The 25890-nt window shown below is 38.9% G+C and overlaps 1 protein-coding gene across 1 annotated transcript; it reads right to left on the bottom strand.

The window, feature by feature from the left end:
- Positions 1–1066: 1066 nt before the first annotated feature.
- Positions 1067–20367, bottom strand: sec24d (SEC24 homolog D, COPII coat complex component). Its single transcript, XM_062444332.1, has 23 exons — positions 20292–20367; positions 18567–18773; positions 17517–17619; positions 16947–17083; positions 16458–16856; positions 16029–16150; positions 15535–15646; positions 14641–14768; positions 12732–12870; positions 11212–11327; positions 10333–10457; positions 8428–8619; positions 8141–8234; positions 7159–7275; positions 6660–6830; positions 5973–6069; positions 5688–5833; positions 5461–5599; positions 4708–4826; positions 4420–4599; positions 4027–4218; positions 3492–3581; positions 1067–3320 (listed from the first exon to the last, which is right to left on the bottom strand). Exons 2-23 carry the CDS (start codon positions 18715–18717, stop codon positions 3180–3182), a joined length of 3210 nt encoding a protein of 1069 aa, XP_062300316.1. The 5' UTR covers positions 18718–18773; positions 20292–20367; the 3' UTR covers positions 1067–3179.
- Between the last annotated feature and the right edge of the window lie 5523 nt (positions 20368–25890).

Raw genomic sequence — 25890 nt, 5'->3', positions numbered from 1 at the left:
TTTTACTCGTGTTATTGGAGGCAATTTGTGTGTTCTGCTCAAGAAAAGCATCAAACCTGCCATTCTTTGCATTGGTTTGTGTTTGTGTGCCTTACTGTTTGTAAAATTGTATGTTAATGTTTGGTTGTTGACTCGGTTTTACCAGTTATATGTTTTATGAAAAAATCCTGACAACGTTAGCCCCTTAAACATATCTACAGTTACAGTATATCTCAGCCGGTGAAGAGACGTACTTTCTGAACATAATGTAACATTTCTACATTTCTTCTGTAAATAAAATTGCAAGCTTTAAAGTCAGTGGTCTCTGACAAAAGTAAGAAAATAAACTATACACCTCAAAATTCCCAGTTTCTGTTAAATGACTTCATGGGCATTAAAAGCTGCATAATACTACATGGTTACATACCGACTTTTAGATTGCTAAATTATATATTTAGAATATAGTTTGTGTGGATTAAGGTGTTAATCCATGCAGTTTATTTTCCAATAACAGCAGAGCATGTTATTCACACTGTCTTCTGACTGAAGAGCGGTCATCTGACGCCCCCTCATGGTGGATACAGGATCACACACTGAGACAAAAATCCTTTGACGCCTGGATAGGATTAAACCTCATCAAACAGTAATATTTATACTGAACATGCAGAGAGGACCAGATTTAGGTATGTGTTACCCATTTATGTGAATCATTTTGGATTTAAGCTTAGAATCTTTTTTACTGTAACTTTAAATGAATCAAACCAAAATGTATAAGTGTTGTAGGCCACCAATGAGATCACCGATGCAACAGGAATCAACAGGATGAGTATATTGGTTGCATTGAACTATGTCAAATTCAAAAACGATCTATCTACTATAAATATTTCTGATGTATAGTTGTGTCATTGTAGATCTTACATTTTCTAACGGAGTGACAAAATAGAAAGTCTATTTTTGTGTTAAATGTATGCAATCCAAATTGTTTGAAGGTTGAGGCAAGCCTCTAATGTTACATCATTTAGAAAATAAATTAAGATTTTGGATATAAAATGTAGGTGTCAAAGTTGAAAAAAGTCAGGTACAAGAGTTACAGTCAAGGATTTAATAAGACAGAAGTTTTAGATTTTGGAATAAAACATGGCAGGAGTTGGGAAGGGATGTTTGAAGAAGAAAAGAAAAATGGAAGGAAAAATATTGCTTTAATTGTACATTGTATGACTTGCATCTGTTCTTTTTAATAATTAAAAAAAAATGTACATTTTCTCAAGTCTTACCCAAAAACCAACCATCCATCTTTCCAGTTATATTCAAATCACTACTTAAAGAAGTATGGTACTCAAATTACCTGAGATAAGTTTGCATACAAACCAAATAGATTGGAATCAGACATAGACCACTAAGACACACATTTTTTAACCACTTATACATCAACTTAAGGCAGATGGTAATATTTAACTCAAGTCACGTATTTCATGTACAAAAAAGACTTTTTGTAGGCCACACATACACAAGATCATACAATATTTATCAAATGCATAACATGAATTACAGAAAAGCAATGACTCCCACAAAAAACAATGCAAGGCGGAAAAGTAAAACTCATGACTGAAGTGTTAAATATTATCATTACAGACTATACTGTATAACAAGATTTTACTGAATTTGGGTGATTTAACATTGAGCTTCCTGTTACAAAATGTTCACACAATTTGATATATTACACAGATCTGATCTGTGTGTCTTGACAGAGGCTTTAGTTTGCTCTTTCCTAAAAAATATGGCTATGTCGGATAGTTTTTCCTCAATGAATCATTGCAACAAGATTTATATTTCATCCCTAAACGTTCTCCTTTGGAAAATCCTGACATCTCTCAGCATCATCAGCAGTCATTCCTCTTTCATACCGGTCTCATTACATATTTAAATAAGTATTCCTTAAATGTCCCTTTTTAGTACATATTCTAACGCATGCACTGAAGATAAAGAAGCGTTCATGATTCATGACGACGTTCTTTATCGGGGACGTGAGTTGGTCCTTGCTCTCCAAGTAGAAAAATACAGCCGTTCTTTTGATCGTATCCATCCGAACACCAAAACAAAACATTTTCTGCGTCACTGCACACTGTGAAGATTGTATCTCTGCCATGTATGGTCGAAAAATCTTAATGTTTTGAATGACTCACGGTGTAATGACAGGACTAATTTTCAGTCCTGGCAAACCAGTGGCTTTCATTTCACCATTGTTTTTTCTAATTTAACATTTACGGATCACTATTTATAAGAATTAAAAATGATTGTGAGTTTCCAAGAAGTGTTTATTTAATACAACACGTTACACTATGACAGCGATCATGAGAAATTGTTTAAACCTCTTTTAAAGTCATCTAAATATTGTAAAATTTCTTTGAGCATATGTTGTTTTAGAAAAAGTGAAATTATGACATTAACTAAGACTGTTTATATATATATATATATATATATATATATATATATCTGGTCTTCACGGGAGAAAGTGTATAACAAAGACTGGCAAGCTTTATTTATTGACTTTCTAGGTGAACATCTACAATATGGCCCACAAATAACCCCTTGTCTTATCCAGAATGTGCAAATGTACAAAGTTAATCTAAAAAAAAATGTTTTGCTCAATTGAGAATGCACAGTGGAGATACAGTACCAGTCAAAAACCTGTTTCCAAACTTTAAACTGGTACTGTATATGTTGTATTGCTTATGCCAACAAGGCATCAGACACTGATGTCACTCCCATCTCCACAGTCCACCACACAAAATATCTGTGTGGCAAATATAAGTGTGCGTATTGTCCATCTCATCCCTCCACATTAAAATGTAAGTTCCTGAAATGACAAGTGGTTATTTGAAGATCATACTGAATGTACACTAACTGGTGGCAAAGGCATGTTGGAAAGGCAGCTTTGGACTCTTGAGGCTGAATCTCAAAAGGCTCTCCATTGGTTTCTTGTTTCCTCTTCTTTCTTTGTATAAACTCTTTTTTTTTTTAAAAGTTCCTGTCTGTTGACCGTCCTTCCTACACATAGCAAAAAATAAGAAGAATCAAGTGGAGCCTAGTGAGACTGACCCTGTGAGATTTGAGCATGGTCCATTTTAATGCCGTGTTTCTCCCAGGCCAGTCGGGAGGAGGGGACGGGGGGGGCGGGCACCGAGGCCGAGCTTCGGAGGTTAAGTGAGCAGCTGCCTGATTTCCCGGTGAACGTAGCAAAGGAAGTCCATGTAGGAAGCTCCACCATGCAGGCTTTTATCTTCCACCAGGAACTGACGGAACACCATCTCCGGTTTGTCCTTCTGCCTCACAATTTGGAGCTGAGGGGGAAAAAGAAAAGTAAAAATTGATTAGCTTGTTTAATATTACAGGAGGTTGAGGTAGCAGTTGTGAGGGAATGTATTTACTTAGTAGCTCCATAAGAGGGAGGCAGATATCATTTAAAGTTTTTCTTGTAGAATCCTTTAAAAAAAAAAAAAAAAGTCCCTTACTTTCATGGAGTTTGGCCTCTTTTCGAGAAGGTCACTGATGATGGATCGGACCTTACTTGACAACGGGTTGTCCAGCTCTGGCAGCGCACACTGACAAACACAAGAAGAAGGATGCTTAAGTCTAAAGTCACTGGCACTGGTTCAACACATGTATCATACTCAAAGGAGTAAAAGAACATTGATACATTACAATGCACTGCTGTGAAGATGGAAAACACTGCCTTGATTTATAGTTTTGAGATAACTAAAAGACAATATTTTTGCCTTTAAAATAAATCCCTCTTTTAGCTCTGAACACTGTAGGCTTTCCATGTATTTATTGTTAACTCACTTAGTTCATTTCACAGGTTATACTTGTTAAATTGTATCAAATGATTAATATTGGGCCAAGGAAAATTGCTCAACGAAACATTCAGACATTCTCTTTCCATGCTGTCATGTCTCCAAACAACACAAAGTCAATAAATGGTCTGCACACCTTTACAAACAATCCTATTTCATTTTCAAACCAAAGTGCTAATAAATTAATTCTGACCATATGTCCTTGCAGGTGGGCGAGGGAGGGCAGGTTAAAGATGCTCTGGACGAGGTCAGGTGGGCTCGCTTGGCCCAGCCACAGAAACATGGAGTGTCCGTTCTCCAGCAGGAACATGCCAGAGTCGGCTAGACGCTCCTCCGAGCAGCGCACCGGAGCTGGCAGAGCCTCACTTTGCACGTCGATGTTGTGCTGAGAAAAATACAGATTTATGAGATTAAAACATGTTCTGATGAGTCCTTATTTTGACTGTCAGTTCCTTGGGCACAATTCATATCTTCAAAATCCTTCTGTAATTCCCCTGCCTGTCTTCATGTATCTAATCGGTGTGCATTATTAAGTGAATACGTACGAAAAGTAAATGTTCCATAAAGCTTGCTCCTTGTCCCTTACCAGTGGGATGAGGCGTGGATAGAGCAGCAGCTGAGTGTCCTCCACCCCCATCGCCATGACCGACAGTCTTTGATGAGCCCTGTCATCTGTTGCGAGCTCTGTGCTGCCGACCAAGGGTGCAGTTTTCATCAGGCTGTTCATGTAGACCGGGAACACTTTCATGACATCAGGCAGGATCAGCTATATGTGGATGCAGGGACAAAGGCATTAAAAAAAAAAAGATAAGAAATAAAAATAGATTCTGCACCTAAATTCAAAGTCTAAATTCATTCCAGGTCCGGCACTGACCTGGCTGGCAGCGGAGGCGCTGGCACAGTTCTTCCTGTAGCAGGCCAGTACGTGGGCTGTCTGGTTGACCAGGACCTCCTTCACATTCTTTAGAGGCTGGTTCAGTATGGCACGGTAAGCTGAGTGGGCACAAGAAAAGGTTAGTGAAAAAGACAGAGAGGAGCAGAGGGGCCAAACTAGCTGCTGGGGATAAGTATGAGGAAGGAAACAAAGAATGAAGGATGAAAAAAATAAGCTGACTGGGGAAGAAAAAACAGACAAGGGGGATGAAGAGTAGCAGGACCAATGAAAGGAGGACAACGGAAGGTCAGTAATACAGCCGTACTTAAGTCTCGCTATGTGCAGATTACAGAGACTCAGTGTCATCTGTACTTTATGTGAAACATGTGGTCTTTATTTCCACAAGTCATTCTGTTTTTACTCATGAGTCAGGGAGCATTAGATTATCAAGTGATGCATGGGGTAAATTCTGCAAAGGTCAAAACTATGCTGCAGTACATCAGCAAAGTACTTCTGCACAACATTAGACCCGTAAATAAAGCGAGTTGACAGTAGTGGACACCCTGATGAAATAATCTGGTGTTAAAAGATCACAGGAGAAAAAAAGTTCACTTCTACTGTATTTCAGTATCAATGTAAATGTATGGCAATATGGTTTAATGTTAATATATAATCTGAGCTTTAAATTCAATTCTTAATGAACAAGACTATCTCAGTGTATTTCCATCCAGTGAAGTGTACAATGACAGTCACCTGATTTGGCGAAGAAGTTCATGAGTGAGTCGGTCTCACAGCTCTTGTACAGCTCCGACAACTGCGAGGTGCAGTTGAGACTGAGGTTGTGGATGCGGAGGCGTCGCTGCCCGTTGATGGTGGTGTAGAGCAAAGCACACTGGGAAATGCGGGGTTCAAACATAAGTTATAATCAGACCACAGAGATTTGACACTGAATAACAGATAGTATTTTTTTTTTCTCGTACCTGTATGAAAGCCCCGGTCTCTTCATTGAGTGCGTCATCATGCTTGAACTCGACAGTCACGGCCTTGTCACAATCCACCGCTGCCATCTCTATATCTGTGGTGTTGTTCATGTGGATGGCACCGAAGAAGTCTGTAGCTCTGAAGCCTGAAGGTAAACAGACAGTAATGTAAATTCCTACAGCAGTGGTTTTGTCATCAGTGTGTGCGTTTGAAGAACAGTTTAACATGACCATTTTCTTTGTTATACATGGATACACAAATATACGTGTGTAATTATTCCTGACCTGTGCTAGTACGGACGCGCATGATGGCATCAAATCCGATGCTCTTCTGCACATCTTTCCTCAGGTCTCTCAGGAAATGCTCTCCATCTGTCTCCACCTGACAACATTGAGCACAGTTGATTCAGTAGCATATATATATACATACATATACTATAAAACCAGCAGATGGCAGTGTTGTAACTTCATCCCATGGGTTTGACAAGCAGATTGGGGCTCATAAATGACTTTAACACAGGTAATTTCATTTAATACCAGCAGAGTTCATTGACTCAAAAGTTTGGGCAAAACTAAATAATAGATTGCGTATTTATATCACTCTAAATTACATTATTTAGTTTTTATGGAGTGATAAAATGCTCTTAGTGACAGATAATATTTTATGTTAAATGCCCACATTATACTGCTACTAATAAAGCACTTCAGCCTATTTGGTGTGTTTATACTGTTTGGAGGAGTTTCCACAGTTTGCTGCACCGTTTCCTATGGGACAGCATTATATTAGACTGCGGTTACCGTGCCAAAGTCATCATGTGGATACAGCTAGTTTATACTGAGCTTGTACTAATTTATGACTTCTAAGTAAAAGGAGGAGGAATAAAAACTGAAAAAACATTTGTCATACTGTCTATATCTGTGTAACATACTGTGTGGCCTGTACATAAACAGTTACGCCTTCAGATGTTGTACCTGGAAGTTATTGTACTTGTAGACAGAGCCTCCGGTATGTGAGGGCACATCCGCCATGGTTGTCAGATCCACATACTGGCTGGGAAAAAGGAAGAGATCCACACAGCAGCCCTGTGCCACACAGTCCTTAGATAGCTGCTCGTACACTCCCTTCTGAGGCTGGAACAGGGTCTATGGGGAAAAAACAACAACAGAGAATACGTCTGGTAAGTCAGCGGCCTTCTGCAGCAGCAGACTTGAATTTCAAATGAAGCTTAAAGATAGTATCCAGCACAACCTACCACTCCCACGCAGATGAATGCACTTTGGTTTCGTTCACTATTTTATTGCCATGACAGGCAATTATTTTAAAATAATGATTTTATATAAACCCAATACGCTGAAAAAAACAAATGATTCTGCTTACAGCAAGTAAAATGGCCTGAGTTCTGTTTTTCTTCGCTCTACAGCTCATAAAAAAACTGCAGTGTAACTTCACTCAATACAAAAAGTTACTCACTTTCTCTTTGTCAGTATTGACCAGCTTTTTGTCATCCCTGTTCTTCAGTTTGCCAGGAGCCTCAGCAGTGGGCATGGATGAGTGGAAGATGAAGAGTTTTCCACTACATTCTGCTGCCTGCAGGGAAGAAAAGGATGAGAAAAATATCGAAATAAGCAGATCTAATCACTAAGGTGTGTAGCGTGTTCCTTCCTTGACATGTTGTTTCCAGCATTGCAGTGAAATTATGGAGGTCAGGAGGTACAAAATTCAACTCCTGCAGAGCAATCAAATATTCCACTAATAATAAACTTGTTTTGCTGAGTACAGAATAAACTGATAAAACAAAGATAAAGATGGTAATAGAACTCAAAATAAAAATGTGAACATGAATAAGCATGAGAAAATAAACAAGAAGTCATTGACTCTTTGGTGTTGTGTAATATCACAACTGCTTTCAATTAAAAGCTGTGCGTGAACTTTTCCTTTACTGTGCGCCAAAATGCTGACCTCATACCTCAGGGGAAGTTTGTTGGACTTTAGAGTAAACACAAACATATCAGGAAGAGAAAGAAAGAAGCTTGCTAGGTTGTTGAGTTGATAAGTTAAACGAGTTGACGCGAGCAATATATCTGAAACAGTTTGACAAATTGAAACAAACTTGTGATCTCGTCCCTGGTTCGGTGAACTTTAAGGAAAAACATGTTAACTGTTATGTGTTTTGGCTGCACGATATTTTAATTGAATGCATGAGTGAAGGGATTAGAAAACGGACAAAAATAAGGGCGGAGTGTTACAGTAGATTGAGAAACACTGCTCTGCCAGTAAAAATGTGGCTCCTCAAACAGGAAGCTTACTGTCAAATGAAAATAATGATAATTATCTTTTGCTTTCTAGACAATAGTCTGTATCCAAAACTACAAGCGTCGCACATGCTTCCACAAAGTTTCCGTAGGTCCCTAATCTCCCATGCCATGCTGACAGATGTCACCCTCTGGCTGACCTTAAATGCCTCCACGCCGGCCTGGATGACGGGGACAAAGACAGTTTCACTCTCGTTGGTGTCTGCAAACATGTCAGGGATCTGGTCCAGAAGACTAGAGGTGAAGAGAACAGGATTATGGCTTCGTTGTTGGTATCTCAAACATCCAGCTGACTTGCATTATGCTCATCTATTGTATTTCAATGTGTCAGATACGTGCTAAAGTCTTCACTGAGATTTATATAGGAAAAACATGGCTGATTCTCTCCTCTATTGCGTGAAGGGGAATTAAAAGAACGGTGTCTCACTTGTAGATAACAGCTTTAGAGTCCTGGTAGTTGACGAGGAAGCCGTCAAGCAGCGGGACAAACATCTCGGCCGTGTCTGACACAACCATCATCTGGGGCTGGGCCAGGGCACTCTTCACGTTGTAGAAATGGAGGACTTTGTTGTAGGTGACAAAGCCGACTTTTATCGCCGAGCTCTCCACACCGTCCTCTCTGGTGAGGGAGAGAGAAAACAAGCATCTGTGAGTTCCAGGATGGTTGGAGTAAGTCATTTCAAACTCTACTCACATTGGCTACATGTGTGCAGTGTATAAATGCAACGATGTCAGAGCTCTGTTTGTAACGTTTACAAGAGCCGACTGTCATCCTGCAGTCACCGCTGAGATCCTACGGATTGGAAGCTTTCAGGAACTTTTGTATATTTTTACTATCCCCTTTAAAATCATTCAGAGGCTAAATCTGGCACTTTTGTAGCATAAAAGAAAACACAAGACAAGAATGTGGTTTATCTTTGGGGTGGACATCATTTCTTAGCACTAATTCACCCATTAAAAGACCATTTCTCAACCATGTCAAATAGTCAAGTATAAACATCCATCTAGCAGTGGAATTATATCCAATATAGAGCTGTTTATTAGTGTTTGAGTGTGTCAGTGTGAAAGTGGGTATCTGAAGAAGATAAAAGTCAATATTAGTTGGAAAAGGAAACAATTAAACCATTTTACTGGTGAGTAATGCCGGCCATTCAGAAATATTAAAAAAAACTCTGACATTAACCAGAACTCTGTGAATTTAGGTGTGGAACTATTAGCAAGGTTGAACCGAAACCATACATCAAACTCATTCACCATCATCATTCTTAACTGACACCACCAACTGCAGTTTGTAGGTCGCTCTTCTTAAATCACGCGGACACGCTATTTACATCAAGACCCTTTTGAAGTAAACATGCAACTACTCAACTCTATCAACATTTAAAAGTCGCAGGTATTGTTAGAAATAACACACTGGGATTGAATGAGGTTATTGAGCTTGTTTTCATATCAGACTGTGATTTAAAAACACCACTGATGACCAAAAAATTTTATTGTAGACTTAATGTAGGCTTAATTCTACATCTGCATTTACTTGAACTAGGCTTGTGCTTTTTTGGGGATGAATTAAACATGCATTTGGTAAATACTGTAACACAGCATAAAGCATATAAAAGTTCTGGGTGTCCAGATGATTGAGTGCCTATTAAAACAAACAAAAAATCATAACTGAAGAGAAGGTTTATCTAGAGTACACTTCTACTAAAGTGTTTAAAGCATGATGTCATGGCAGCAGACAAATATGGATATTCTTGCTGCTGGCATCGGTGAAGTAGAGAGAAGAAAAGAAAGCTTCAAAAGTTATTTTAGGAGTAACCAGGTGAAGTATATCATTCCTCCCTCTATGATAAGTTTTTTTTTCAAAAACTCACTTCCAGAGTAATGGATACCACTAAAACCAGAGCCATCTGTACAGCAAACCTTTTTGTTTTGTTTTTGCTCTGGATGCCTGTCAGAGATCAGAGCATACACTATAATATTTTCCGTTTTTGGCAGCCGAGGCGCCGTCCCTAACCGATACCCACCATCTGCAAAACGTCATGCAAGAATATTCCGTTGATGAGGACAAATACTTGGCTTGATGTTTGAGACTCGAGGAAGACTTTTTTTGGAAAGGCATGCGTTGGTTGTGATTTAACAGCGTTGAATTTGACATTTTAAACTGATTCTGATAGTTAATTGAAGATATGATCTACGTGGAGAAATGAGATAGTGGAAGATGTGAAATTCCTCCAGGATTTTACAGATTAGGGAAGCATTCTGAATGGACGATGCATATTTAATTACTGTCAATACAGAATGAGTGTGTGTTTTTCAGATTTATTATGTGTACCTGGGCAGCTTGTCCAACAGAGTCTTCAGCTCATCACATATCAGTTTGACCAGTCCACTTTTAATGTTGTTATAGGACACGTCAATCATGAAGATGTAGGCTGGGGGATTTGCAGGCTTGTTGTTCTGCGGAAGAAAGGAGCAGATGTAATGAATGTGTTACTTTTTTTAAATCGAAAAACTTGACTTAACCTGAGCTCTGCCCTTATGCCCTCTACTTTACATTTCAGTTATTACCTCTAAAATACCATTAATTCCATTTGGATTTGCTCAGAGGTTGGGACAGTTGTGAGATGATTGTTGTAGGTTTGAATTCCTGAATGGCGGGAAACTGTACTCCCGCTGTATGACAGGGGGCTTTTCAGTTGTTATGTTACCACAGCTACAACCCATGACAAGAAACTCACCTTGCAGGATTTTGTTTAATAGCTGGCCTGCAGGGGCTGTTTATAAGTCTTAATAAACAGAGCAAAAGTAGGCCACTGGAGTGACTCAGCTTTGCCAACTTACTCTGACCGCCTGATGTTGTTCTCAACAGCCACAGCCTCCATGGGGACATATGGTTGATAAGCAACAATGTCCTTTTAGAGTTTTCAAAGAAACTGAGCCACTTTCACATTGCAATCAGCTTTAATATAATTAGTGTGAACTGAATAATTCAAGGTGCTAAAAAGGTCCTAGCAAATTACTCTATATTTAGCCTTATGCACCATATATTTCAAGTGACAAGTCTTTTGCGACTGTTTAATAATCAATGCATGAACTGAGCTTTAAAACAGCAAACAAACCCTACATTTAAGTGTTGTTAAGTGTCGCTTTTGATCAATTTAATCCACTTGGCATAATGTGTATTGATGAGCAGTCAACAGTTGTCCTTTACCTTGCAGTAGTCCAGGGTGGCTGCAAACTCGTAGGATCCCAGAGACAACTCAGGTCTCTCATAGAAGTCCACCCTCCGGCCCATGTGATCCAGATGTTGGAAATAGAAGACTGGCACTAAGGAATAAATTCAATTTAACTGTTAGTGTAAGTGAACTGTTTCTTTATGATTTTGAAAGTTGACTTGATGCGTCTTTTGCTGGCTCCTTGTAATTTTTAGGGTGAGGTAACCAGGCTTGTGGAGTAACTGAATAGATGTAACGGCATTAAGTAATTAAGATACAAGGAAAGGTAACTGTATTTCGCTACAGAAAAAAAAAAAAAGACGTAATCTGATTACAGGTACATTTAGTAAAAATGGGGATTATTTAACAGAATTATAATTTTAAAAACACATTTTACAATAAAGAACGATATACAACAATGTACTGAATAAGTCCCAAACGTGAGCAGAGCAGAAACGAGAGGGCAAATTAACTTGCTGATCCACAAAGTTCTTAGTAGAGTTTATGACAGCTTGTAGCGCACATTACTGCTCTCCACCGATATGACTATGTGTGCGTAACGTGTTGACCTGACAGTGGGTCACTGGTCGCCAAACACGTTAAATACTGAATGAGTCAAAGAAGACTCAGACTCATACTTCACACAGCCAGCGGGCCAGGCAGTGTTTCATCAGAGGCTTTCCCTGAGCATGTTGAATGTTATAGCACCACTATTTGGGCAGTATCTGCACCTGCTATCTGCTCCGTTTTATACCTATGCACAAAATATTTTGCGCTTTTCTGCAGCTGGCTGTTATGGCATTGCAGAGGTCAATGTGCAACAGTTAGAAGCAGAGTGTACATGCAGAGATTCAGCTAAAGAGCAGGATATGTGGTGTGAGAATGCAGGATATCAGGGACAGTTTTGGTAGCAGAATATGATAAGGGAGAATGAGGTGACGTACAAGCTGGGGCTCTGGAAAATAACAGGAGACACTGGTGTGTGTTTTGACTTCTGTAGCTCTGCCTATCTTTGTATAATGTTCACTTGGGTGTGTGCAAGTTGGTCTCACTTTTTCTTTACAGAATTGGAACTCCTTTTCCATAAGTCACAAGGCTGTGAGTTGTCATCTTTGGCAGGAGCAGGACACGGTATAGATATAGTATCCATGACACTGTATGTCACAGCTGGCTGCAGCAACATCTGGATCTGACGGTAAATAATGTTCTGTGCTCTGCTGCGTATCTACAGATCAGCTGTTACACACAGACTCAGGTTTATAAGTAGGATTGTTTATAATAAAGCAGAACTTCTAGATGAACCCTGAGCTCCATCAGAGCTGTTTTTATGTGCATAGAAAATGGCCATTGCGGTAATCCTAAAGTAACAGAAAGTAATCAAGTTACATTACTTTACTATTGTGGTACTTGGATTATGTTACTGACTACAGTTTTTAACAAGTAACTAGTAACTGTATCGGAATACAATTTTAAAGCTCCCAACCCTGGAGGTAAAATTTTTGATACAATGACGTACCTTCATTAACACAGTTGCAGAAAACACACTGGTAGCGACGACCGCCATCAATAAACTGCATGTAGGGACACATGTAGGCCTTGCATCGATTGCAGCGGATGGGGCCCGTCTCACCATGGTTCACAACATATAGAGGAGTCTGCATGGGAAATACAATAGACATTATGATTGATATTCTATTAAAAATAAATCTCATGTAACTTTTTCCAAAAAGGCAGTGGATGTAACAGCTGTAAAATCTTAACTATAGACTGCAAATTGTTGAGTGTGTACAGAAAATGTCATCTAACACACAATGTATACTGTAGATTATGATTTATTTCTTCTTTAATATTATCAAAAAAGTGAATACATTTCATGTGAGGCTTCCTATGTTTTCACTAATGCAATGTCTACTTGGACCCATACTCAACCATATTTTGTATGCTCATATAAACAATGTCTGATTCCATGACAGCCAAAAAATGCATGCTGCATACATACAGAACATGTGTATATTCTAATGTAAATACTTAGTTTAATATACCAAATTAATATACAAAATTAATATACCAATTTAATATGCTGTTTAATATACCAAGGCGCTGTATGCAGGCCTGCAGATAATAGAGACCGTTTTAACCTTATAAATTTAAGGCTCCCTGCTGGCAATATAAATTAAAAACATTTGGCTCCAGTGAACTTCCATGCAAACAAATCAGCTAATAGGTTTATTATTAGACTTTGGACTTAAGAGTAAAAGTGTTTACAGTATCTGAAGGCTGTTTATGAAGTGCGGTTAACAAAATCTATGTGCAAAAACAATGGACACGACATCCAAGCACAACAATATGCTATTTTCAGCTGTGCAGAAATTCAGAGCACTGATTAGTTTTACTGCTTTGGTATTTCTAATGGGAATATACTTCATGTTGTACTGGATGGAACCTGAGAGTGCAAAACATTAAAGTTTAATTCCTTTTGTATAAACCTCCTTTCTTCTTCAGTGGTCCAAGCAGATATGACATTAGTTAATTAGCCTAAAGCCAGCTAGAGACAAAGCTAACATTGCCTAAAAAGGTCTATTGGTGTCTGGGAGAAGGCGGGTGGAAGGGAAAATATCTTGGACCACACATGATCCAAAAAGGAGGTCATTCACAGGACAAATTAACTTTTACAGTACTACGTCCATCAAAGGAGAACTAAATTTGGTGGTTGTGACTATACTATACTAGACTTTTTTTCAGTTTCAATTTAAAATAAATTAAAAAAATGTTCCAATCTCTATCATACACTTTAATGCCTCAGAAGGCTCTCATAAACAAAATCATCATAAATGTTATAATTAAGGCCTGTGGTGCCTAAGAATCTCAGATTGTAACATTTAATTAAAAAAATGCAAAACACTAATGGGAGAATATGAGGCATTACTCACTGAAAATGCACTAACCCTTCCTACCACACAAAACGGAGTCCCCCACAAGAGTTATTTTCAGTTTCATAAGTCATTATTGAGATGACAGTGTGGAAAATTCCAAAACACAGTGCACTCTTAGGATAAAAATGCTTTGGTGTGGTATGAACAGTTTTGCATGCAAAGTTTCCCATTTATAAACTTTGGACCCCCTCAAGAAGATTTGTATTGTCTTATTTTTGCTTCCATTCAAAGGTCATACCAAAAGTACAGATTGATTGATACATCCATGTCAAAACATTTAAATCAGCAAAATGACTAATCTAATCAAACCTTTTCTTCTAACTGATGGACTTGCAGCACACCAGGAAAGTTTGCTTATTTCACAGAAAAGATGTTAAGAATCAATTAAATCTGTTTCTTCTTGTTTATTTTAGTTGCGGATTATGTATTTTTTTTAATGTTATTGGAACTTGTGCAACAGACTTTCAAGTTGTAAGTAAAACCATGACTTACCTCATTCTTTGGCAAGCTGGCAAAGGGTTTAATGATGGAAGCCAGGGGCACTTGGCACTGTTTCGCCAGATCAATGGTGCAGGGTAAGGAGTAGGTGGTGCAGCGCATGAACCTGGGACTGGCGTTGCCTGGGATTAGCAAAAAGAAGAGTCAGTGACCTAAATATCATGACAGAGCTCATTTTTAGTGCCACCCCATTAGAAAAGAAATACGGACTGCTAAGTTCCCCATGTTTAATTTATAGTTACCAGAAACAGTCCATTACAATCATCATGGAAATGTCTAGTTTAAAGAAAGCCTATAAATTATAAAATACCCAACACAAATGACATAGATATTCCTGAACTTAACATGAACAATTACATAGGCTGTATACATATGTAGGAATTGTAGAAACAAAATGTGTTTTAAAAGGTTCTTTCCCAAAAAAATGTGTTGGGGATACAGTTGCTACAAGACCTGTCATGATAACTACTTTTGTTCAGACGATATATTGTCTCTGAGATAATCGCGATAAACGATATTATTGTCATGTGATGATTGTTTTATACCACTGATATAATGATAATATAATTGCATAAAAATCCACTCAGGATGTGCACAGTGAGGAATGGAGGCAACTACTCGCTTAGCCAATGTGACATGAATAGCCTCTTAGCTGCTAATACAAAGTGTGGCAATATTGAGGTTTAAAAAAAGATCAAAGTCATGTCCATGTATCATACGATAATTCGATATATAGACATGATGATGTTGATAATTACGTTATTGTACGATAAGTCGATAACATAATTATTGTAACAGGCCTAGTTGCTACAGATAAGCATGTGATATAAACCGTTTGTGCTTAAAGAGAGTTTAGCGCTACTTTATACTTTAGTTATTTTGGGTTACCTTGGTCCTGTACTGCAAAGTCAGTGGTGACCAGAGGTGGAACTTGACCTCTGATATTGGTGTTGAAGATTTGTCCTCCTTGCTTTGCTTGGTCATCCTCAATGACTTGGGTCTAAAAAGAAGTTTTGCATTACAGTACAATCTGATTCCATTGGAGTTGTTTGATAGATAATAAACATTAATAGAAACAGCCAAAGCATGCACAATGTTTATCAAATTTGTGTTTGCATTTTTCTTGATTATGTGCATGACTGTGAGGACAAATTGTTATCACCGCACATTTTTCTGTAAGCCTTAACCTTTTTCACAATTATTCATCTATTACCATATAATTACAGTTAATTCAAATATGATTAAAATGAACAAAAAGAGACACCAGACTCCTTCTGATGAATTAATGAGCTGCTGTTTCAGAGCAGAAAATGTGGAATGACATATGTGGTATGTTGGTATGTGAAGGTGTGCAGTCCCAGGGGGATTAGTCATCTACTCACTGTGCTGGGGATAGAGTCGGGGTCCAGCTTCTTCTGAGGTGGGCCAGCCATTGAGGCTGGTGCTCCAGGGAAGCCCCCTGGCATGCCTGGTTGAGGCCCAGCCATGTGCCCCCCAAACTGACCTGAATATTAAAAAGGACATTATGGCTATTAGTGGATTTTTATTGGCTTTAAAGTAAAGTATAGAGCTATATTCAGTTGACTAAAGTTTAGCTGTAAATGGCTTTGAAATAGAGAGTGGCCTGTGAGGAAAACCAAAGATAAAAGACATACTACACACATACTGAACCTGAACTATGACAATGTGTCAGTATTGCTATTTGTAAATGACTAATACAATCGTATGTCAAAAAAGCTGTTATATCCCTTTAATTATGCTTTTTTAATGGTGTGAGCTCAACTTATTTTGATACGCAGGGTCAAAGCTACCTCCTTGCTGTGGGTATCCAAGTGGACCAGCAGGTCCAGGTCCAGGCTGCTGGAAACCTCCAGCACCAGGAGGAGGTGGCCCAGGGAAGGGTCTACCCATGCCTGCCATTGGTGGTCCCCCCATCTGTGCGCCTGCCATTGGTGGTCCCCCCATCTGTGGGCCTGCCATTGGTGGTCCCCCCATCTGTGGGCCTGCCATTGGTGGTCCCCCCATCTGTGGGCCTGCCATTGGCATGCTTGCTGGGGATGACTGTGGTGGAGTCATCTGTGGTGGCATGTGGGGTGACTGCGGGCCTGGAGGTGTCTGCGGCTGTCCCATGGCTGGAGGAGGGGCCATCTGGAAAGGCTGCTGGGCTACAGAGCTTGGTGCAGGAGGAGGGCTCTGCATGGGTCCTGCAGCTACGGTACATTAATCGTGGGTTTTGGTGAGTACACACTTGGTGTCATTTTTCTTATCAGATGGTATGAATCAGTAAATATCAAACTTACCATAGTTACCCAAGTTCATAGCACTCATCTGATTAGTAAGCTGCTGCCCTGGAGGTGGAGCCGGGGAGGCCATGCTGTTGTATGCTGACTGTGGAGGTTGTCCATAAGCAGCAGATGCAGCTGGTGGAGCAGGGTATCTGAGGAATAAAAGAATGATTAGTAATATACACTCACTGGCCATGAGACTTCACACTCATAATGAACTCACTTTCATTAGAAACACCTGTGCAATCTAATGCAATCTAACACAACAGCTCCACCATCATTTCTATATTTACGAAAACTATACGTCTTCATTTTTGCTTACATTGACATAAAAGTGGTAATTATACTTTTTTAATGTTTATTATTGAGGTCGTCGTGGGTGGTGGTGTACTGGAGTGCGTTATATTCAAATATTTTGTCCCCCTCATGTGTGTTAATTCAGAAATCATTTTTTCCCACTCACTGATTAAGACAAAATCAGTGGTCAGTTTCTTGTAAATCACCATCACAACCAATTTATGTTGACTTCAATTTTCAGATAGAATTAGCCACACCGAGCAGTCGCTATTTAGTGAAGATCGTTACCTTTGTGGATGAGCCCCGTTCTGCTGGGCATTCGGATTGTAATGACTGGACACTGGAGGTGGGGGCATGCCGGCAGCAGAAGAAATAGGTGGTTTCATCATACCTGCAGTGAGTAACAGACATTATAATTCAATTTGTATGGTCATCATTGTCCAGATGCCCTTACGCTGCATCTTACAATTTTATGTATGCAAGGTTCTAATTAAATTGAGTATGATAAACAATTTTCAGATTATTGTTCATTTTAAATCATAGTAACCCGACCTGTTTTGTTACATTCTAATCATGGTTCGGGTTTTAAGTTTTAAGTTTGGTCCTCAACGCTGATGTGCAGCATGAGACAGCTGTTTTAAAGGACATGACACAGAGCTCGGTTTTTACAGTCGTCTGCCTTATTGATGTAGTTGTGACACATATTTTAAGCTGACATTGTGGCCAGGTGTCCCTTGTGATAGAGATGATGTATCTCAAGAGACTCCCTGGTTAAATAAAGGTCAAATAACAAACATAGATCTATTTGTCAGAATCCTGGTTCCAGTGCTGTCCACTGTGGTTACAGTACTTCCACATTGTTGCCAAAAAACTTCTTCTGGTGCCTTTACCGCCTTTTCTGAAGACCTTAAGTTTGTTAGTGGTTCAGCGATTTAAAAAATGCTTACACTTCAAATCACACAGAGCTTGTCTCAGTGCGTAGTGACATTTAAAATATAGCCATTAAATTTTTTGAACCAGGTGCTGCTGGTACCTCGTGTGTTATATTAAAGTTAGTGTAGAATATGAATGAACAGAGTGAACAATACAATACAAAATACCTTCAGCTGCCAACTAGGATATATAACATGCAATTTATTAACATAAGCAAGCATTAACTGTATGAGTTTGAGAATTGTGATTTATTATTACAGCTCATTTACTACAATTGAAATCATTTAAGTATGAATGAGCTGAGGTATACAGCTTCAGAAGGCAAGATCACACCTGTTACCAGCCTTACTACAGTAGTAGCACGTTATTTGGGAAACTATCCAAACAGAAGGGAAAGTGGTTCACCTGTTGGTGGAGCATTGAATGTCTGAGGCGGTCCCCCATAGTGCCCATAGAGGGGCTGTGCAGGACCAGGTCCAAATCCACCTTGGTAGCCCCCCATCCCAGGCTGGGCCTGGGAGTACGGAGGTGCAGCAACATAACCCTGTTGACTCATTTTGATGGGACGGCTGTTACTGTCTTCTCATGCCAAGATGAAGGCGTTTTGACAACCTGTGAAGTTGAAAAGATTGAATTAAAGATGGATATTATTATTATTATTATTATTATTATTATTATTTTTGTTCTCCTACTGCATAATGAAAACACACCATATAGAAACAGAAAATTCCTGGTGAAAGCCTTCCACTCTTGGACACTCGTTTTTGGGTTACTCATAAATGTATTAATTTCACCTGCATTCACGGCCACACCGGCAACAACGGATATTTGACCTCACGCAATCAACAACACTCGTGTAACATGGACTTTTGACATTGCTTATTGAGAGATAAAGCAGGCCTATCTTTGGTAATATAATCCTCAAGTGACTACATGAGTACATGAGTTGTCTGTTTCCATTTAGCTGTCAGAACTACAATTAAGTGGCAATTTTCATAATAGGCAGTGTTTAACCACACATTTGCTTAATTCTCACATTATGACAACCACAGAGGGAGGCCTGTAAGGTTATTTAGGGGGAAAAAAACATTAAAAAACAAACAAACAAACAAAAACCACTTAAACTTCACCTAACCCTGCTACACCTTTTCATGTTCTTTAGCTTTTTGGTCCTCATTCCACCAACATATTGAACATACAAGGAGTGCAGACTGAGGCCCCTGGGAAACCCAAATTACTGTAAGAAACAACCATCATGGCATCATACACCCCCCATAGTGTGTGACACTTCAAATTATGATCCATGGTAAACATGAATTCAATAAATAGCTTCATCTATTAGGCAGACATTGGCTGCCCTGAACCCCAATACATGGATATTTTTAAAAAGTACTAATTAAAAGAATATATCACCTGTGGGATATGACAAAAAGTATACTCCTGGGGTCTGCAGGCACCCCAGTCAGTAGGATTAAGGTTATATGTAGTAAATAATGAGTTAAAAGTGAAAGCTATGGGGTTGGTAGACTATTTAAATGTATCGAAAGCTTTCAGGTCAAGATGATGAACTTTGGCACAGCTGGGTCAACAAAACCAGCTGCGTATTGACACACTCACTTTTATAAACCATGAAACACCTCTGTTACTGCATAAGAAACAGGTGTCACCTATTCTACCACTGGCAAAAGAGTAAATCGACAAACTTAATCGTGGTATACTATGAATAGTTGGGTTTATACTGTGTCTGACACTTCCGAGAATTGCCACGTCAAAGACCGTTAAGCTGGCTAAAAACGCCAGAGCATCCCTGTCTGGTTTCAGGTCACATCCAGCTGGACTTACATGTTGCCCTCTTTTGTACAATACTATCCTGGTTATTAGAAGTAGCTTCATACCTTTATCAAAAGAAAAAGCACGGTGATGTGACAGCACGGCATCTCCTACAGCGTTGACTACACATTGATGGAAAACATCTTGCTAGCTAGTTACACGTAAATTACTACAAAGTTTTCGTTTGCGGAAGAAGCACACGTAATTCAAACATAAATACCCTCAAATTAAGAGTGATAGGACACACAAATACGTGTTGGTTTTGGTTACATGTCTAAATGATGTCGTTTTGGTGTTTACCTGTGTATCGGGCAGAGTCCTCTTCTCAGTGAAAGCAGAGTGCCACGTCAAACTCCACCAAAGCGCCGGTCGCTATGTTAGTTACGCGACGAGATTCGCTGTCAGCAGCAGAGAAAAAGACGTATTTCCGGCACTCGCATTCAAAATAAAATAAATAATAGCCAATAAACGTGTCTGAACAATATATAATTAAGTAAATACAGTACCGTTTCTTTTTAAAGTGTTTTTCCCAGCGCATATTAACAGTTATGATGTTCTGTACACCCAAGTGAGCGTTTGAACATGCGTCGTGGTGCTTTTATGTTGAAGAGCAAAAACCTGAACTTCTGGTTTTGGCCGCGGTGTTCTGCGCTGACGGGATACAGCTGTGAATCGAGTCTGGTGCTGTACGCATGCGTGAAATAGAGGGAACCCATACACGTCAGCACAGGGGATGTGTGGAACTGAGCTCTTCTTTCATCATTTACCTGAACACTGAACATATACAGCTTTCACTCTCTATTAGAAGTACAAAATCAAATTCTACCTAACCTAAATTTGAATATGTGCAGTATACCATAATGTGCATATGGATGATAGAAGACAAATATGACGGATTGCTTGAAATATAGACTACTGATTAAGCAATTGATAGGCTAGGCCTAATTAGGGTTACAACAATACAGCCATGTGAAGACGGTTGTATATTATAGCATTAAGGACACTGAGGTCATGGCCCCTGTGATGTTCATAAAATATTGTAGATCTGAAAACTTCAGGAGTAGTTCCACTCACAGATTAGCCCTTGGCCTTTTTAGATCTAATTATATTATTATATCATGATGATGATAATGATGATGAGGAGGATTATTATTATCATTATTATTATTATTAGTAGTAGTAGTAGTAGTAGTAGTAGTAGTAGTAGTAGTAGTAGTATCATTATTATTAGTATTATTAATAGCCTATTATAACATTCTGTGCAATATTTAGAAAACTAGCCGAGGAATGAAATATGGGCTACACACTTTCTCATTCAAGTGAATGGAAAGATGTGTCCAAACTTTTGACTGGAACTGTATCAGTTAAATAAATGTCCCTAAATGGAATATTGTTGCGGTATATTATTGGCTATTCTTGTAGTAGGCCTATGCCAAATACAATTTCCTTTTAATCAATGACGCAACACACAATTTCTAATGCATTTGTAAAAATATTCCTAGTGTTGCAGCAGTAATCAGTACTGGGAATTGAAATAGCCATTCGCTGTAATGCATTGTGAAACAGTTTTTATCTCTGAGCGTCCGTGATGTTTTTATAAACATTGAGTGAAATTATGTGTTGTTAATTGATTCTTTGTGTGGTATTATTTATTTGTAGCCGGACTCAAAAGTTTAACGTAATGCAGTGTCTGTACTTGGACTGTGTTTGACTAACCACCGGTTGCATGCAACGCCTGCAGGCGGGTCCATGCGCCGTGACGTTACCGAGCGGGCTGGACTCAGGGAGAACTCAGATGATGGGGATTATACAGTGGTCTGGTGGAGGTGGTGTCTCTAAAGTGCTTCTACTCTGGCTGACAGCTCGATGATAGCGCTGTGGAGGTTTGGCTGAGGAGCTGTGCACAGCATGGGCACCGGGGATTACATCTGCGTAACGCTGCGTGGTGGTGCACCCTGGGGATTCACCCTCAGAGAGGGAGAGGGGGACACCTACAGACATTTTTTAGTTTCCAAGGTATCTATCTATCTATCTATTTATCTATCTGATAGGTTATCAATACCATGTTCCAATACGAAATTGAGATTGCACATAGCCTTTGATAATAAGCAATTGATAATCTGAAATTATTTGTATAGTTATTTATGCCTTTGACTAGAAAAATGTAAGGTTTCTAAATTGGATTAACAGTATCATATAGCATATGGTGTCATAATTAATGTATTTCTTTATAGTAGCTACGTGATCCGAATTTTTAAAAAGTTAAAATAAACGCTGGTGGGAGAGAATGTATTTGGAGCAGTGCGTGCTCGCTGCATTTTTTTGTGCGTTGGCTGTGTTTTGGTGCGAGATTCCTCTGGACCCTTATTTGGTCAAGGCCAAGAGAGAGTGTGAAGCTGAGGGCAGTGTGATCTGTTATCACTGACAAAGACTTAAGCAAGAAACCAAAGCAATATCCAGACGAGTAACCACCATGAGGAGTGAAAGGTATGTGCGTTCTGCAGGTATACCAATGCAAATAAACTAGAAAAGTGACGATCAAACTTGAGGTCTGACCATGCGGATATCACTGAAAAAGAACATTCAGATAAATGGCAGGAGGGATGGTAGGCAAATTCAATCTTCCGTTACATGGACACTTCAGTCACATAGCATTTGTTTAACTTGATACAGTGCCAATAAACCTTATGAGTAACAGCAGAGTATGTTATCTGCCCTCTGGTGACTACTGATGAAGCTACTTTCTTATGAGGCACAACAAGCATTCCTTTACAGTTATTTTGAGGCAGAAGTATAATATTGTTTATTGCATTAGGCTGTTATTTGTACAGAATTTGTCACGTCATATTTTAATGTTTCAAATGTCTGTTACACTTTATCATTTCAGAGATGTGTATGAAGTGTGTTCAACATTGTTCATATCTTAATATACGATTTATTGTAATGTCATGATCACACAAAGCCCAGATCTGGCTTAGTCATCATTTAAACACTCTCTCTCTCTGTGTGTGTGTGCGTGAACTCATATACTGTACACTAGCAGTTTATCTTAAATGTATCAGCAGGTAGAATATTTTCCGCTGAAATTATGCTTCAATAAAGTATTCTATTATTGCATTGAATTAGTGTCTGTGAAAGTTATAGATTCTAACTTAAACTCAGATTAGGTTTGGTCAAATTGGAATTTCAAGCCACATCTTAGGTTGGTTCACATGAAAACAAGTACCCTGTAAATATTGCCTTAATCATGGAAAATGCAAAAATGACAATGTCTGAATGTTGCAGAAGCACATTGCTGTCTTGTGAATGTGCACCGAGTGAGGTAAAGCCAGGTGTCTTTACACTGAAGAGCAGCTCAGACTCTATATATGGTATAGTAACGCATGCTCATAAGTGCTCAAGCCGCACAGATCCCTCATCAACTTGTCGTGCACGTAGTGAAGATGTAAATGTTTTTTTAAGCTGCATTCCTGCTACATCAAAGCTCCGCCATAAGAGAGCCTCAGAGACTTTGAAAGCACCAATAGATCATCCTAATGACAGACCCTTCACTTGTCTCAAACAACTGAGTCCAGAATTCTGAAACTCATTTGTGACTTTTATTGTGATTTTTGTGAGATTATAGATATCATTTCCACATTTGTTGGCATGAAATAGTTTCCTTGAATTGAGTAAGTGGCCACACATGCACTGAATCCTCAAACGAAGCTTCGTAAACGTGGAGCTGGTTGATGTGAAGAGACGAGGTTGATGTGAAGAGACTGAAACAAATCTCTTGTTGTGTCCGGGCGTTTGGAGAGTTGCTTTTGTTAGAATAAAAGTAATTATTTAATAAGATTGCACTGTAGGTCTATGTTTAAATAGTTTCCATTACTTGTATTATTACAAGTCTCCTGATCAGGGTTTGCTGGTTGTTCCTCGATCTAGGCTTAAAACTATAGTAGGCTTTTGAGGTTGTGGCTCCTAAATTTTGGAACTCTCTCCCTTTGGATTTATGATCTTTGGACACTGTGGACACCTTTTGAAAAGCAGCTCAAGACCAATATGTTCAGATTTGCCTTTTTCTATTCCCTTTTTTTTTATTGTTTTTTTACTAAGTTCTATGTCTGTATGTTTATGCTTTATTTAATTTATGTAGCAGTTTGTGACGTCTCTGCTCTTGAAAGGTACTAAATAAATGAAGTTACTTACTTACAATATGGAACAAAATCACAAATGTTGGCTACAGGAAACAGTTTATAAAATAATTCCTTTTAATTTTCATTCGAGTCGTCAAATCACAAGGCCTTATACGCTGGGTAAATTGTGGAGCAATGTTTTAATTCAGATCAGCAGCAATAAGTTTTAGTGAGCCACTTTCCCATTTTTTCTGTCTAATTTTAGACAAAAACATGGTGTTTGGAGTTTTCAAGTCTCCAAAGATTTATCACAACTTACATAACAAGGCCTTATGAATACACAGAATTAAGCTTTTTCCACTCTAAAGTGAAGTGGCCACATACAGTATGATGCATCTTCCCAGTGTGTGCCTCAACCTTGGACTTCTGGGGGTTTCTGTCCACCTCATCTGGAAGGCATAACTCTGAACATACCTTGTCCAAACTCCTCTTGTGGGGAGGACAGAGAGCCAAGTCTGTTAGTTAAAAGTTGAAAAAGCAAACATACCAAGATCATGAGAAATGCTTTAATGCTCCAGGCTCTCCTGTGTCTGATAAAATGTGTGTTTTTTAAAGCTCCCGTAGAATGTAGTGGAAACTGTGTTTTGTTTCCTGGGAGAAAGTGATTGTTCAGTGGACTGACAGGCAGTGTGGTGTGGGGGCATGGGGTATCCGCTCTTAAAAGGTTCTTTCCATATAAGGGAGGCTGTATTTTTCTTCTTATTTGGAGTCCTGGCCTGAGTACAAAGTTGATGAGGTCACTTTATTTTTAAAGATACAGAAACTGCATGGTTCAAAATTGAGCAAGTCGTGACCTACAAATGTTCTGAAAGATCTTAGTAAACATGATGGATGGAACCTTTAAGATTAGACTGTAGACACTGCAATTAATGTAATACATATTTTGGGTGTCTTTACTAAAGTAAAATACTTTCTGATGTCATCTGTATTAATACTCAACAGGTTTTCCACATAAGAACATGCTTAAATTCTACAAACCTGAACAGGAGACATTTTACCCTCCTAATTAGTATGGTATGTCATCATGGTATGTGAAATGTCAACATGCATCAGATCAGTCATGGACCACTGAATGAAAAAGCAAATGTAATCTTAAAACAGGTAAAGTCTGCAAAGTTTCCAACTTTAAATACTTGTCAGAGGCTTCACATTCCACTCTTTTGGGTTATCTTGCCCTTTATATAGCAAAGAGAGCTCTTGTTGCTGATGCCTCAAGCTTAATAGTGCACCATAGGAACCTTATTAAGCTGCCAGACAATTACAAAAATGCAATGGCTTCATTCATTCAGCACCGTTTTACCGGAGTAAACAAAGTGAGTTTTGGCTGTTGTGTTTTTCAGCAAAACATCCACATCCTCGCTCTGTGAGACAGCAATGACCTCAGATAATGACTGCGCTATTTTTAAATGAGTTTTTCCTCCCTAGCCTCCTTCTATTTGACTTTGCTCAAACAAATGAAGGCCAGTGCTCCTACAGCTTTATATGTTGATGATAATACAGTGAATTGTTGAAAGTGGCTGTGAATGGTTTGTGCCAGTACCGCCAAAAGTGAGGCCCAGTTCAACTCAGTGTGACTCACCAAATGATGATAGAAACAGAAGTACTGGTTCCAGAAATAATGTTATAACAGTGTTTTCATTTTTGTCAAAATAGGCATCTAAATTGTTGCCTTTTTAGGTAACGCACATCTATATTTGTTGTAGGACGTACATGTTAAAGTT

This window comes from Scomber scombrus, chromosome 23 (assembly GCF_963691925.1).
Source record: "Scomber scombrus chromosome 23, fScoSco1.1, whole genome shotgun sequence".
Classification (NCBI taxonomy): Eukaryota; Metazoa; Chordata; class Actinopteri; order Scombriformes; family Scombridae; genus Scomber; species Scomber scombrus.
This window is presented reverse-complemented; position numbering and strand designations above follow the sequence as displayed.

Bases quoted from the DNA above. Each gene is read 5' to 3' on its own strand.
- sec24d (XM_062444332.1), bottom strand. From the start codon at position 18,717: ATGAGTCAACAGGGTTATGTTGCTGCACCTCCGTACTCCCAGGCCCAG. The intron at 16,151-16,457 runs GTAGCTTTGACC...TTTAATATTCAG, and splicing joins TGGATACCCACAGCAAGGAG to GTCAGTTTGGGGGGCACATG. The intron at 8,235-8,427 runs GTGAGACACCGT...CTTCACCTCTAG, and splicing joins TCTAAAGCTGTTATCTACAA to TCTTCTGGACCAGATCCCTG.